The sequence below is a fragment of the Pristis pectinata genome, chromosome 43 (assembly GCF_009764475.1).
Source record: "Pristis pectinata isolate sPriPec2 chromosome 43, sPriPec2.1.pri, whole genome shotgun sequence".
NCBI classification, from domain to species: domain Eukaryota; kingdom Metazoa; phylum Chordata; class Chondrichthyes; order Rhinopristiformes; family Pristidae; genus Pristis; species Pristis pectinata.
This window is the reverse complement of record NC_067446.1, coordinates 2,033,274-2,049,070: the sequence shown is the minus strand read 5'-3', so window position 1 is coordinate 2,049,070 and position 15,797 is coordinate 2,033,274. Positions and strand designations below refer to the sequence as shown.

The 15,797-nt window shown below is 55.0% G+C and overlaps 1 protein-coding gene across 6 annotated transcripts in view; it reads left to right on the top strand.

Moving 5' to 3' along the window:
• Nucleotides 1-12,672, top strand: part of LOC127566581 (serine/threonine-protein kinase WNK3-like) — a 108,607-nt gene extending 95,935 nt beyond the window's left edge. For all 6 annotated transcript variants that reach the window (XM_052009032.1, XM_052009029.1, XM_052009030.1 and 3 more), the window contains exons 16-22: nt 624-1,288; nt 3,500-3,599; nt 6,418-6,536; nt 7,176-7,636; nt 8,111-8,310; nt 9,350-9,549; nt 12,323-12,672. In XM_052009032.1, the coding sequence (XP_051864992.1) occupies nt 624-1,288; nt 3,500-3,599; nt 6,418-6,536; nt 7,176-7,636; nt 8,111-8,310; nt 9,350-9,549; nt 12,323-12,502 (1,925 nt within the window). In that variant the 3' untranslated portion in view covers nt 12,503-12,672. The remainder of the gene's footprint in view (nt 1-623; nt 1,289-3,499; nt 3,600-6,417; nt 6,537-7,175; nt 7,637-8,110; nt 8,311-9,349; nt 9,550-12,322) is intronic.
• The last annotated feature ends 3,125 nt before the right edge of the window (nt 12,673-15,797 follow it).

Below are 15,797 nucleotides of genomic sequence, written 5' to 3'. Positions count from 1 at the left end.
CCAGGGCCCTACCATTCACTGTGAAAGTCCTTCCCTGGTTTGACATCCACAAAATGCAACACCTCTCACTTTTATCTGGATGGAACACTGTTTGCTGTTCCTCAGACCACTTGCCCAGCTGATCAAAACCCCCCTGTAATTTTGGACAACCACCTTCACTATCTGTAACAGCACCTATTTTAGTGTCACTTGCAGATTTACTAACCATGCCTTGTTGGAGGTCAAAGGGATGCAAAAAGCATGATATAAATGCTAATGCTACCTCGGACGATATTTCTTTTTCTCTTCTCAACTTGCACTCGTGCCGTTATGTTTATTTAGTCGTGTATAATTCATAATCTTAAGTTTATGTTAACTTGTGTTAAACTGCTGCTGCAAAAAGCTGCGCCTGCCTATGATACTAAACTTGAATGAGAAGTTAACATTTCACCAGAACGAGGAAAAGTTTTTAGACTTCGGCGATAAGCAAGCCTGTGTTTCTCTTCTGCAGTCAGCACTGCACTTTGCATGGTTCCGTCTCTCTTGGTGTTCACCCCACTGTCGATGTTTCCTTTCTGTTCTCTCCACACCCCCCTCCCCTCACCTCTGCAACTCGAAACCCACACACGATGGTCAACTCGAAGTCTCGCCTCTTGTGCCCCGCACGGACACAGAAAACAAAAGCCAAGAGGCCGTCCACCTGACGACGTCGAACTCCCTGGAAGATGTGAAGCAGCTCCCGCTGGACTGCTCCCTCGCTGTGCCTGACGTCTGTGGGGCGCTCCCCAGCACCCTGACACTCTCCAGTAGCAGCAGCAGCTCCTCCTCCTCCTCATCCTCGTCCTCCTGCAGTGACGACTGCCCCCAGCGACTCCCCGATCGGGGGCAGGCCTCGGTGCCCGAGGGCACCCCCTCCGAGGGGGCGGAGGGGCAGGTGACTGGGGCGCCCTCCCCCAGCCTCCAGCAGCTGGGCACCCAGCCCTCCTCTGTGCCCGAGTCGGACAGCGAGGGACCCCCAAAGGTCGACTACGCCGACAACCGCATCAAGAAGCTGGATGAGAGGCTGCGCACCCTGCTCTACCAGGAGCACGGCGGGCAGCCCGGTGTGGCTGACGCCGCCGTCCGGGAGACGACTGTCCCGGGCACAGAGTCCCCAGTCTCCGGGGAGATGGCCGTGGCTCCCTGCCCTGCCGGGGAGGAGGCTTCCCCGCCGGACCCGGCCACGCCCCCGGCTTCCGAGCCCGCTATGTCTCCGGAGCACTGCCTGGTGTCGCCGGCCAGCGCCTGCCTGTCTGCCGGTCCAGCGGAGGTGAGTGACTGCCTCCTCCCCCCTTGCGCTCCCCAGTCCCCTCTCCAACCACCCCCCCCCCCCCCCCGCACACCCCAATCCTCCGTCGTCCTCCTCCCCCCGGTCCCCTCCTTGCGCCCCCCCCTTCCTCAGGGCCAACGCTGCATGTCGTTAGGTTAATCGGCCCCCGGCATGCAGGTGAGGGGTAGAATCTGGGGGGAGTTGCTGGGAAAGTGGGAGTGAAAGAAGAAAAGGGATTGGGGCAAATGGGTAGGTTGACGGTCGACACAGACTCGGTGGGCTGAAGGGCCTGGTTCTGCGGGTGCGCACCTCCATCTTGCATCAGCGTGACGTCCTCCATGGTTTTAACTTGTCCCCCTCCAACGGCACGAGCCTCCCTCCTGGACCTGTGTGCAGACTGCCCAACCGAGGCGTGAAGTGGGGGGGGTGGGTGGTTGGGGGTGTGGGGGCCAGTAACCCATCGGTCAATAGTGGCAGGAGTCGTCCCCCTCCTCGTGACTGATCTGCCCTAGGTCTCGTCTCCGCTTCTGTGCTCGTTCCCCCCACCCCCACAATCTTTCAAAAATGTACCTGCCTCCACCTTCTTTAATTATATAAATGTTTATTAACTAAAAGCTCTACAAAAGGACAACCAGCATCAATACACTACAACTAATACAGAAGAGAAGAAACAAACTAAGCAGCTACAGAACTACAGTAAAATAATGTGAACTAAACACCCGTGAAACACACACAAAACACAACGCCCATGAAACGCACCACACGACACTTTGCAGAAGAACCATATTCTCACTGTCCACGACACACGTGATCCCCTGAGGGGTCCACCGAGCACAGAACTCAGCCAGGGAGACTGCGATCCCTCTCTGAGGACACCCGCATGTGAATGTAAGCACGGAAGGCGGGCAGGCATGCTGGCCGGAACCCTTGGCCGCCCGCCGCGTCCCGTGGATGGCCAGCTTGGCCAGGCCCAGCAGAAGACACACCAGGAGATCCCTCGCCCCGGGTCTTGTATCCCACCCTCCCCCAGTGAGACAACCTCCATGGCCCACTCTCTGCGAGAGATTCCTATGCACCTTGGTTTTAAATGATTGCCTACTGTGTCTCCTCGTTCGAGGCTCTCCCACCAGTGGAAACATCTCCACGTCTCCCCTGTCAAGTCCCCTCAGGATCTTGTACACTCCAATATCACCCCCTCCTTCTTCCAAGCTCTAAAGATAATACACCAAAACTCCGATAATCCAGGACTTCAGTGTCAGACAAGCACATTTTCCAGACTATTGGATGTTCCTCCCAGACAAACTTTCATTCCACTTTTTTCTGCATGTTGCACAGTATATAATAAATTTTCCCGTGAACCCGGTGCGTTGAAAAAGAGGGGGAAATAAACGAGGGCTCCAGCCGCAAACCCGACCCTTGGAGTTCCCCACCCCAACCCCAGCTCCCATTCTGGACTCTGGTTGCACTCCGGACCTCGCATCCCGTATTGTGCTCAGTTTTGGTCACCCTGCCATGGGAAAGGTGCCATTAAGCTGGAAAGAGTGCAGAAAAGATTTACAAGGAGGTTGCTGGGACTCGAGGGACGAAGTTAGAGGTTGGACAGGCTAGGACTTTATTCCTTGGAGTGTAGGAGACTGAGAGGTGATCTAATGGAGGTGTAAATCACGAGGGTGAATGCACTCAGTCTTTTCTCCCTAGGGTTAGGGAATCAAGAACTAGAGGGCACAGGTTTAAGGTGAGAGGGGAGAGATTTAATCAGAACTTGAGGGGCAACTTTTTTTTTACACAAGGGGTGATGTGTATGTGGAACGAGCTGCCAGAGGAAGTGGTTGAGGCAGCTACAATAACATTTAAAAGGCACTTGGACAGGTACATGGATTGGAAAGGCTCAGAGGGATATGGACAAAAAGGGACCAGCTCAGATGGGCATCTTGGTCAGCATGGACCAGTTGGGCCGAATGGCTTGTTTCCACACTGTCATTCTGGATCCCATGATGCTGGATCATCAGAATTCCCAAAACAATTATCTGAGATCTAATGCAAGTCTAGTTTCTTCAGCCTCTGGTGATGGGGCAACCTCCTCCTCATCCCAGGAATTGGCCAAGTGAATTTCTTTTGGACCGTTCCCCGATTGCCGGAAACGGGACCGAGAGCGAACGCGGACCTCTCCGTGGTTCTTCTGCGACTCATCTGCCCCTTTTGCTTTTCCAGCCACCCCTGCAGCAGCCAGAGAAGAGCACCTCTGATCCTTCGGAGCCCGGGACGCAAGCGTCACTGCTGCAGGTGGGAGTCACTCCGGGCCAGACTGGAGGTGAGTATCACGGCCTCTCTCATTCCAGTTGTAATGCAAGTTCAAATGTCAAAAATGCCATCAAAAATGGAAGAGCTGGGCTAAAACGCTGCTTTGCCCAACTGCATTTTTCGAGAGATCGTCAGCCCATAAACACGGCAGGCAGGGTGGATGACAGAGGACCTCTTGCTTGGTCAGAGCTGAGATCGTATGATGTAGGAGCAGAATCAGGCCATTCGGCCCGTCAAGTCCGCTCTGCCATTCAATCGTGGCTGATTTTCTTTCAACCCCCTTCTCCAGCCTTCTCCGTGTAACCCTTAACTCCCTTACCAATCAAGAACCTATCAATCTCTGCCTTAAGATATCTTTATTAGTCACATGTACATCAAAACACAGTGAAATGCATCTCTTGCATAATTTTCTGGGGGCAGCCCGCAAGTGTTGCCAACATAGCATGCCCACAACTTCCTAACCCGTACATCTTTGGAATGTGGGAGGAAACCTGAGCACCCGGAGGAAACCTGAGCACCCGGAGGAAACCCACGCAGACATGGGGAGAACGTACAAACTCCTTACAGACAGCGGCCAGAATTGAACCCAGGTCAAAATACACCCAGTGACTTGGCCTCCACAGCCCTCCATGGCAACGAATTCCACAGGTTCACCACCCTCTGGCTAAAGAAATTCCTCATCTCAGTTCTAAAGGGACGTCCCTTTATTCTGAGGCTGTGCCCTTGGATCTGAGACTCTCCCACTGATGGAAACATCCTTTCCACGTCAGCTCTATCCAGGCCTTTCAGTATCCAGTAGGTTTCAATGAGATCCTCCCCTCATCCTTCTGAATGCTGTAGAGTACAGGCCCAGAGCCATCAAACTCTCCTTGTACGTTGAGCCTTTCATTCCGGGGATCGTTCTTGTGAACCTTCTCTAAAGCCAGCACACTTATCCTCAGATTGATCAAATTTGCCCACAATATTCCAAATGTGATCTGACCAATAAAGCCTCAGCATTACATCCTTGCTTTTATAGATAAGATCTTTATTAGTCACATGTACATCGAAACACTACATCTTCTTGCGTAGTGCTCTGGGGGCAGCCCGTAAGTGTCACCACGCTTCCGGCGCCGACATAGCACGCCCACAACTTCCTAACCTGTATGTCTTTGGAATGTGGGAAGAAACAGGAGCTAGTCCTTGCAAAATGAATGCTAATGTTGCATTTGCCTTCCTTACTACCAACCCAGCCTGCAAGTTAACCTTGAGCGAGTCCTGAACTGGGACTCCCAAGTCCCTTTGCACCTCCGGTTTCTGAATTTTCTCCCCATTTAGAAAATAGTCAACGTCTTCTATCTTCCTGTCATAGTGCATGATCACACACTTCCCTCTGCCACTTTGCCCACTCTCCCAGCCTGTCCAAGTCAGGTGAAAGCACGCAGTCTTTTTCCCAGGGAAGGGGAGGGGGAGTTAAAAACAAGAAGACCAAGGTTTAAGGCAAGAGATTTAAAAGGGACGTCAGGGGCAGCTTCTCCACGCAAAGGGTGGTGCGTCTTTGGAACGAGCTGCCAAGGATAGTGGTTAAGGTGGGCACATTAGCATCGTTGAAAATCCATCTAGATAAGTCCTTGGAGAGGAGAGGTGCAGAGGGCTGTGGGCCAAACATGGGCAGATGGGACCAGCTTGCTGGGCAACACAGTCGGCATGGACGAGTTTCCATGGGGCCTATAAGACTCTGCAGAGAACTTAGTCGTAGACTTTCTGCCTCTGCATCAATGGCCACCAACCACGTTCAAAGACATGCAGTCCTCACAACTCCAGTGACCTGGGTTCGATCCCAACCTCCTCCGCTGTGTGTAGAGTTTGCATGTTCTCCCTTGTGCGCTCACTCCGGTTCCCTCTCGCGTCCCAAAGAGTTGCTGGGTGGTTAATTTTGGCTGCTTCAGAGTGCCCCCTTAGTATCGGTAAATCTGAACTAGAATCAGAGGTCATGTGAGACGGGACAGGTTAGTTGGGCTCCAGGGAAGTAAAGAGAGCGGGAGTGGGAGTGGAACCAGCATTGACTCCACAGAACCAAATGGGAAAGGTTGGGAGGGATCTGGGCCAAACGTGGGCAAATGCAGGAAACCTGCTATGAAGTGCAAAGGTGTTAGCCTCAAGTTTTCACATCTCTGGGTCAGGAGATTGTGGGTTCAAATCCTGCTTCTGATACATCAACACTAAAATCTAGGCTGACTTCCAGTGCAGAAGTAAAGCAATATGCATTGTTGAAGGTGCTGTCTTTCAAATGAGATGTAAGCCAAGGCTAAATCTGTATTTTGTGGTGACTAAAGATTCCACGGTGTTATTTTGAACAAGAGCAATAGACATCTCCTGGTGGGCACACATTGCAGGTGAGAGGGGATAAGTTCAAAGGAGGTGTGGGGAAAGTTTTTTTTACTCAGGGGTGGGTGCCTGGAATGTGCTGCCGGGGGTGGTGGTGGAGGCAGATACGACAGAGGCATCTAAGAGGCTCTTAGGTAGGCACATGAATATGCAGAGAACGGAGGGATATGGACATGGCGCAGGGAGAAGGGATTAGTTTAGTTAGGCCTTTTAATTACTAGTTTAATTAGTTCGGCACAACATCGTGGGCCGAAGGGCCTGTGCTGTACTGTTCATTGTTCTAAAAGGGACCGGCTCAGATGGGCATCTTGGTCAGCACGGACCAGTTGGGCCAAAGGACCTGTTTCCTTGCTGTTGTCGCTCAATGGGCCAACTGCTGCAAAGTGCACGGAGAGTCCCTCACTGCGCCCTGAACTCGGGTTCTTGAGCTGCTGTTGACCCCTCCTTTGTGCCCTGCGCAGCTGGTGACAGTCAGACCAACCTCGGAGGCAAGGAGCCCTCTCAGCCGGAGCAGGGCAGCCCCCTCGGCGGCTTCCTGGACGACCCGTCCCCTGTGCGCTCGCAGGCTGGGCGATTTCGGGTACGTTGGTTGGGGGGGAGGGGGTGGTGTTTGTGCTGTCAGTACAGCAAGTACCATTGTAATCCTGCCTCCGATGCAGATAACGCGGGGTTAAATGAGGCAGGGGAGGTTGGTGACAAAGGGAGAGGGGAGGGGTGCCTATTATTGAGAGGGGAGGGTCGTCTGTATTGAGGGGGGAGAGGGGAGGGGTGCCTGTATTGGGTGGGGGGGGAAGGGGAGGGGTGCCTGTATTGAGAGGGGAGGGGCGCCTGTATTGGGGGGGGGGGGGGGGGGGGGGGGAGGGGAGGGGCACCTGTAATTTGTTGGGGCCAGGGGTGGCGGGCGGAGACGGGAGGGACACTGGTTTGACGGGGGGACGACAGGGGAGGGGCGCCTGTATTGAAGGGGAAGAGTGGAGGGACGCCTGTATTCGAGGAGGGAAGGGGAGAGGGCAGGGACCCTATGGTCTGTGGGAGGGGAGAGTGGGGAGGGTCCCTGTTGTCTGCGGAGCGGGGAAGGAGGGGAGGGTCCTTTTTTTTTAGTTGGGGGGGGAAGAAAATGGGTGGGTCTCAGAGGTGGGGAGAGAGACTGGATACAGGGAAGTGGTGGGGTTGGGTTAAAATGTAATTCTTTCTTTTTATTCCCCCCCCCACCCCCCAGATCTCTGCATCCTCCCCCCATCCTGAAGGAGCTGTTCTGCCTGCCGAGCAGGAGCCCCCTGGCGAGGAACAGGCGACCCCCGACCCGAAGGAAGACCCTGCCCGCTCCCTGGTGGACACCCCCGACAAGGGACCCCCTCCCCCGCGGTCCGAATCCACCCCCCGGAGCCGACATGGGCGCCGGCCCCAGGACGGTGTCTCTGAGGTGCCCGATGGCATCTTCCTGCCACTGGCCTGGTACGAGGAGGAGACACCCGCCGGTGCCGGCTCCCCCTTCTGCCAGCAGCCCAGCACCGATGGCGAGCAGGCCGAGAGGACCCCCCCTGGCGAGGGTGGGCAGTGTTGCCCCCGCACCGTCCCCCCAGCCCTCTGCAACTCGCCCTCCTCCCCCATGAGCAGCGACGACGAGTCGGAAGTGGAGGACGAGGATCTGAAGCGGGAGCTGCAGAGGCTCAGGGAGAAGTGAGTGGGATGGGGAGGAGGGGGCAGCGGCCAGTCACTCGCGCCATCTCCCTGTGCCGAACGTTAATAACCCATCTGCACCCCTCCCGTCAACCGTCCCCCAAAATTCTGCCCCTCACTCCCCACGAGGGGCAATGCAGCCAATAAGCCCACCAAGCTGCATGTCGTTGGGATGTGGGAGGAAACAGGAGCATCTGGAGCAATCCCCCCCCCCCCCTTCCCTCCCCATGGGTTTCCGCCGGGTGCTCGGGTTTCCTCCCACATTCCAAAGATGTATGGGTTTGGAAGTTGTGGGCATTCTATGTTGGCGCTAGAAGCGTGGCGACACTTGCGGGCTGCCCCCAGAACACTCAACGCAAAAGATGCATTTCACTGTGTGTTTCCATGTACATGTGACTGATAAAAATGTCTTATCCTCTCTCTTTTTCTCTCACTTTCTCCTCTCCTCTCTCTTTTTCTCTCTCTCCCTCCCAGGCACATTAAGGAGGTGGTGCACCTCCAGGCCCAGCAGAAGCAGGAGCTGCAGGAGCTGTACCAGCGCCTCCAGGTGTGCAGCGAGTCATCCGAGGAGTCCTTCCAGGCCTGCTCCCCGCCGGGAAGGCGTCCGAGGTCGGCCAAAGGCAAATCCAGGGGCCCCAAGCCTCTCTCTCTGAGCACCACCCCCACCAACACAGGTGAACAGGCGGCACCTGGGTTCTTGGCAATTTAACGTATCCAAGAGGGTGAGCCGGGGCAAGCTCCTTCCGTGATCCCAGGTGTGGAGCTTGCACCCAGCAGGAGTACCGAGTGGGGCTCGGGGTGCTTGGGTGTTAGAACGTAGAACACTACACTACAGCACAGTACAGGCCCTTGGGCCCACAATGTTGTGCCGACCTTTTATCCTGCTCTAAGATCTATCTAACCCTTCCCTCCCACATTGCCCTCCATTTCTCTATCATTTATGTGTATATCTAAGAGTCTCTTAAATGTCCCTAATGTATCTGCCCCCACAACCTCACAGGCACCCACCGCTCTCTTTGGGGGAGAAACACTTACCCCTGATATCCCCCCCTTATATCTTCCTCCAATCACCTTAAAATTATGTCCCCTCACGTTAGCCCTTGTCACCCTGGGAGAACGTCTTTGACTGTCCACTCCATCTATGCCTCTTATCATCTTGTGCACCTCTATCAAGTCACCTCTCATCCTCCTCTTCTCCAAAGAGAAAAGCCCTGAGCTCACTCGGCCTATTGTTCATTCTATTGGATGGAGCCAAAGCTGCTGCCTCTTGGCTGTCCCAAATCACTCTCAAAGGTGGTGATGGGCTGCCATGGGTGGTCCAACCAGCCATATCCATGGGAAGCAACACACAACAGGCGCTGGAGGGACTCAGGGTCGGGCAGCGTCCGTGGAGGGAAATGGACGGCCGACGTTTCGGGCCGAGACCCTTCATCTGGACTGGGGCAGTCTCAGGCCGAAACATTGGCCATCCATTTCCCTCCATGGACGCTGCCCGAACCCCTGAGTCCCTCCAGCGTATGTTGTGTGTTGCTCCAGGTTTCTGGCGTCTGCAGTCTCTCGTGCAGGGGAAGGGTGTGACCGTGCTGGAGAGGATGGAGACACGAGAGATTGCAGACGCAACATGCAAAAAATGCTGGAGGAACTCAGTGGGTCAGGCTGGGGAGGGGGGGAAGAACCTGTTGCCATCACCTGACTTCGTTCTCCTCGCCGCAGGGTCTTCCTGCTGCGCGGAGTCCCCCGGCTCCCAGCTGGCGGCAGGAGCCAAGAAGGGGACCTTCACGGACGACCTGCACAAGCTGGTGGACAACTGGGCCAAGGAGAAGACTGGAGCCACGAGCCTGAAGCCCAGCCTGAACGAGATCAAGCAGATTCAGTGCAGGCAGGACCTGGAGAGCTGGCAGCAACTCGGTGATGTAAGGAGACCCTCTTAGCTCTCTGCGATGAAGCCTGCAAACTACCAGGGTGTATAAAGGAGTAGAAACGTTGGGTGGGGTGGAGGGGATGGGTGGTGTGTTTCCCAGTAAGCCTACCTGAAAACGTCTCACTTCTTTCTCCCCCCATTATACGACTTGAAGTATTGTGAGTAGTTCTGGTCGCCCCTTTACAGGAAGGATGTGGAAGCTTTGGAGAGGGTGCAGAGGAGGTTCACCAGGATACTGCCTGGATTAGAGAGTATTAGCTTTAAGAAGAGGTTGGGCAAATTTTCTCTGGAGAGGTGGAAGCTGAGGGGAGACCTGATAGAAGTTCATAAAATTATGAGAGGCGTAGGTAGAGTAGACTGTCAGAATCTTTTTCCTGGGGTAGAAATGTCAAATACTAAAGGCCATGTATTTAGGGTGAGAGGGGGAAAGTTCAAAGGAGATTTATGAAACAAGTTTTTACCCAGAGAGTGGTGGGTGCCTGGAACTGGCTGCCAGGGGTGGTGGTGGAAGCAGACAGGACAGAGGCTGTCCGACGGACACAGGGAATCGAGGGATCATGCACGGGCAGAAGAGATTTAGTTCAATTGGGCACCGCGTTCAGCACAGACTTGGTGGGCCGAAGCACCTTTTCCTGCGCTGTGCTACCCTGAGGCGTGTCAAGGCAGGGTAGTGGCAGGAGCTGAGGGGGAGACCTGATGGAGCTCGATAAGGTTATGGGAGGCAGAGATAGAATCTTTTCCCCATGGTTTGGGGTAAAGGGAAGGCAGAGATTCAGACTTAGTTTCTTGTCATTACACCAAGGCGCATTGAAATTCCTTGCTCGTATGAATCTCACACAGTAAACAGTGCGCAGGGTAATGATAGACAGTGAGTGCAAAACAGCAGACCGGTGCAGAGACTGCAGTGCAAAAAGCAATGCTGAGGTGACAATAACAGCGAGAGGTTGAGTTAAGGGTTCAAGAACATGGCAGCACCACATGAAGGGGGTTCGAAAGGGGCGAGCGGTTCAGAAGTCTGACAGCGGTGGGTTTTACAGGGACCTGAGAGGAAAGTTTGTTTTATGTATCTGCCAGAGGAGGCAGTGGCAGGATTCTGGGCAGTGTGGAGGAGCAGAGGGATCTGGGGTCCATATCCACAGATCCCTGAAAGTTGCCACACAGGTGGATAGGGTAGTTAAGAAAGCTTATGGGATGTTAGCTTTCATAAGTCGTGGGATCGAGTTTAAGAGCCACGAGGTAATGATGCAGCTCTACAAAACTTTGGTCAGACCACACTTGGAGTACTGTGTCCAGTTCTCGCCGCCTCATTATAGGAAGGATGTGGAAGCGTTGGAAAGGGTGCAGAGGAGATTTACCAGGATGCTGCCTGGTTTAGAGAGTGTGCATTATGAGGAGAGACTAAGGGAGCTCGGGCTTTACTCTTTGGAGAGGAGGAGGATGAGAGGAGACATGATAGAGGGGCACAAAATATTAAGAGGAATAGACAGAGTGGGCAGCCAGCACCTCTTTCCCAGGGCACCGATGCTCAATACAAGAGGGCATGGCCTTAAAGTAATGGGTGGGAAATTTAAGGGAGATATCAGAGGAAGGTTTTTTACCCAGAGAGTGGTTGGGGCGTGGAATGCGCTGCCTGGGGCGGTGGTGGAGGCAGGTACATTGGTCAAATTCAAGAGATTGTTAGATAAGCATATGGAGGAATTTAAAATAGAGGGAATGTGGGAGGAAGGGGTTAAATAGTCTTAGGTGAGGTTTAAAAGTCGGCACAACATTGTGGGCCGAAGGGCCTGTATTGTGCTGTACTGTTCTATGACATCGCTCCGCTTAGAACACAACAGTATGACACAGGAACAGGCCCTTAGGCCCACCCTGTCTGTGCCGAGCTCATTAAGCTCAGGGCCCCTAAATGCCTGGTCCGTATCCCTCCGGGATAGCTGCGGGCGAACAGGATTGGAGGAGACGGGCAAAGAGGTCAGGATGGGCGCAGAGGGCTGAAGGGCCTGTTTCTGTGTTGATCATAAGACACAGGAGCAGAATTAGGCCATTCAGCCCATCGAGTCTGCTCTGCTACCTCACCATGAGCTCAACTATTCTCTCATCTTGCCCCAATTCCTGGCCTTTTTCCCCATATCCCTTGATACCCTGACTAATTAGATACGTATCAGTCTCTTCCTTAAACACCCCCAATGATCGACCCTCCACAGCTGTACGTGGCAGCGAATTCCATAAATTCATGACCCTCTGGCTAAAGAAATTTCTCCTCATTTCTGTTGTAAATGGGTACCCTCTAATTCTAGGACTGTGCCCTCTAGTCCTGGACTCACCCACCAAGGGAAACAGCTCGGCCACATCTACTCTGTCCAGTCCTTTCAACATTCAAAATGTTTCTATGAGGTCCCCTCTCACTCTTCTATACTCCAATGAATACAGTCCAAGAACCGACAAAGGCTTCTCGTATGTCAGCCCTTTCATTCTGGGAATCATCCTCGTAAATCTTCTCTGAACCCTCTCCAACATCAGTATGTCCTTCCTAAGATAAGGGGCCCAAAACTGCACACGGTACTCCCAATGAGGTCTCACCGGTGCCCCATCGAGCCTCATCAACGGCGCCAGAGAAGTGTGGGGTGGAGTGTGTTCTAGACTGGGAGGGGAGGTGTGGGAGTGATGTGATGTCCCGGCTGCAGTTTTGCTGACTGATGCCCTTCTCTCCCTCTCTTCCCCCTCTTTCCCCTCCCCCACCCCCCAACCCCTCTCTCTTTTCTCTCCAGCATTCCCGTAACGTCGCCAGTTGGATCCCGCCGCCGGGCCAGCCCTCGCAGGGGGCGCCCCCATGGAGCTCGTTCCCGGCCGCCTCAGGCGGGGCAACACCGCCCCAAGTCCCCGGCCAGCCCCCACTCCCCGGCACCCCGCTGCAGGGTCCCCCCGCCGCCCAGTCCCGGCCCAAGTAACTCTGCTCCGGGAGGGGCCTTCGGACGACAGCCAACAAGTGGGTAGTGCGCCCCCCCTCCCCCCACACGCACCCACCCCCTCCGTCGATTTGGAGGTTTCCGGGAGCTACTGCTCCCAAGACCTCCCTGGGCGTGAGGGGCTGTTTCATCGGGGGCTCCACACCCCCTCCTTCACCACACCCCCCCCCCCCCCCCCCCCCCCCCACCCCCCCCCCCACCCACCCAGATATCAAGATTCTGTGGGCCGGCCCCTTGGAAATCGAATGGGGTGGGATGAGGTGGGGGCAGTTTTGGGTGGAGGGATGTCTTTTTACTTTTGCAAGTCAGCCACCCCCCTTTTCCTCCCCCACCTCACCTGTTCTTTCCCCACCCACCCCCCACCTCCTTTTCCCCCAGAAGAGGGCAGGGGTCAAAAGACGAGAGGTGAAAGGTTGAGAGAGGCTTGATCTGACACACAGGAGCTTCTCTCTCCCCCCCCCTCCTCCCCCCCCCTCCTCCCCCCCCCCCCCTCCTCCCCCCCCCTCCTCCCCCCCCACCTCCCCCCCCCTCCTCCCCCCCTCCTCCCCCCCTCCTCCCCCCCCCCTCCTCCCCCCCCCTCCCCCCCCCTCCCCCCCCTCCCCCCCCCTCCCTCTCTCCCCCTCTCTCTCTCGCCCTCTCTCTCTCTCGCGCTCCCTCTCTGTGTCTGCCTCTCTCTCTCTCTCCCTCTCCCTCTCTCTCCCTCTCTCCACCTCTCCCTCTCCCTCTCTCTCTCCCTCTCCCTCTCCCTCTCCCTCTCCCTCTCCCTCTCCCTCTCCCTCTCCCTCTCCCTCTCCCTCTCCCTCTCCCTCTCCCTCTCCCTCTCCCTCTCCCTCTCCCTCTCCCTCTCCCCCCCCCCTGTCCCCCACCCCCCACCCTCCCTCTCTGACATGGTCTGGTAATTTGTGAGTTGAAGCAGCCCCCTCTCTCTGCCTGATCCGAGGCAGTTACTGTTCTTTCCGGTTTCCTGTGCCTCCTCCCGCCACCGATTTGCCCCCTTCCCCGCCAACCCGCCCAAGGACACCCTAGGGAGACATTGGGATGTGTCCGGGGGTGGGGGGGGAGCAGCCCTGCCAACGATCTCCAGGCACGAGGCAGGCTAGGTTAGCGGTCAGAGCGGCGGGGGACCCACAGGCTTTCCACCACCTTGTTCCTTCTTCCCTTCCGCCTCCCTGGCCTCTGCATCATCTGCCCCCACCCAGGTTGCCTCCTGCTGTCCACGAGGTCAGACTACCCCCCCCCCGCCCCCCCCCCGCTCCAGAGCTCCATGACCATGGGTGGCCAATTAAAATCAAGAACTCGTTGCTTGCGGTTGCCGACGGAGCCATTTCCACCCCCCTGCCAACTACTGTTTGGGTCGAGGTGCGTCTGGGGGCAGTGGAGTTGCTTCTGACCACCAGTTGCTCTGGCACTTGAATCCACACTCAGTAACAGCAGAGCCCATGGGGGAAGGGGCTGGAGATCTCCCCCCTCCTGCTGGGCTTTTGTCACCTGCCTCCCATCCCACCATGTGTCTGACCTCGTGGGGAAAGTGAGGTTGTAACCCAACCCCCTTTTGTCTTACTCTGCTTATTTAACTCACTTTCCCCTCCTTTCTCTCAACCACACCCCCTCCCACCCCTCCCGTCTCGCCACACTCCAAGACCCTGCCACCTTCCCCTCAGCACACTGCCGTCGTCTCTTCCCCCTCCCCCGTGTCCACCATTTGGTCACAGACCTGATCCCCAGCATGTCGTGAGAACCCCAAGGCAGACAATTTGGCAAAGATGTAAAGCGCGGTTCTCCCCACTTTCCGGTTTTGAAATGGTGGTCCGTGCTTTGTTCCCGTCCAACCTGCAACTGTCCCTCACGCACACATCACTCCTATTTTATCCTCTCCTCTCACCTTCCACCCCACGTCCCGCCAGATGTTAACCAGCCTCCCCTCCCCATCCCCATCTCCTCCACATCTGTCACAGCTGCATCTTGTCTGCAAGCGCTTGCCTTAACCCCGCTGACGTGCCCACCTGGCCGACCTTCTGTGACACCTCTTCTTTTCTTTTAGAAAACTGAAACTGTGAATTTTAAACGGGTTGTGAAAACATTTTGAAAGCTGTGGCTCGAGGAACCCCGCCACAGTATTATCTGTCGCCGATGTGTCACGTTCTACTGTTATGATTGTAACCTGTATTTAATTTTCTTCCACATTTTTTTGTTTACTTGATCACAGTTGCTGGGGAAAGGGCTGGGGGCGTGGAGAGGGGGGAAGAGGTGAAGCTATCACAGTGTACGCTGGCGGCAAGTTGTTCCAGTGTCGCTTCGCTGGGTCGATGTGGATTTGGGTCACTGGGGATGTAAAACTTGGTGGGGTGTTATTTCCATCTTTTACTGTGAAACACGGCCATCCGATTCTTGGGTTGTGTCCAAATAGAGAGCACTTTGAGCAACATAACACTGGGATACAATGCTGGTGGGGATGGGTCTGCCACTGCGTGACACTGGGGCACAATACCAGGAGGAACAGGTTGGACGCTGTGATACCAGGGTACGATGCTGCCGGAGGTGGCTCTGTGGTACCAGGACACAGGATTTGTGAGGGCGCCTGTTACTGTTCAGCTGGGGTATATTAATGGTGGGGACGGGTCTGTCCCTGTATAACACCAGGGTACGGTACCAGTGGGGCTGGGTCTGTCACCGTATAACACTGGGGTACAGTACCAGTGGGAATGGGTCTGTCACTGTGTAACAGTGGGGTACAGTACAGGTGGGGACGGGTCTATCACTGTGTAACAGTGGGGTACAGTACCAGTGGGGACGGGTCTGTCACTGGAGGGGACAGGACTGCTCTGTCATTTTTACCCTGCAGATTTCAGTGCCTCGATGAAGAGCTTTTCAGATGGTGTACAGCTCGACTGTAGAGCTGTTCTCCATTGCCCTCCAACCATCCTGTTGCATGTGCCTCCACTGCACGGTACGCCTTGATTCGATGAAGGAGTTCTCCGACAGCCCAGGGGAGCAACAGGACCTGGACAAACTTTGTGGTGGACAGGCAGGGGTGATGTGGAATGCTGGGATTTCCCCTGTCTTGTCTTCTGGTGTTAGTGAACGGTTTGTGTGATCAGATGTGACAAACAGTATTACTGGCAAACTCAAAACTGTGATTTGTTTTTATTTTGGTTTTGCGTTGCTTGTATGAGCGTTATTTTTTGACTTTTTTTTAAAAAAAAGAAACGTACTGTGAATTGAGCAGTTTGCAGACAATGCATATCTCTCTCTCTTTCACCCTGTCTCTTGAAAGAGG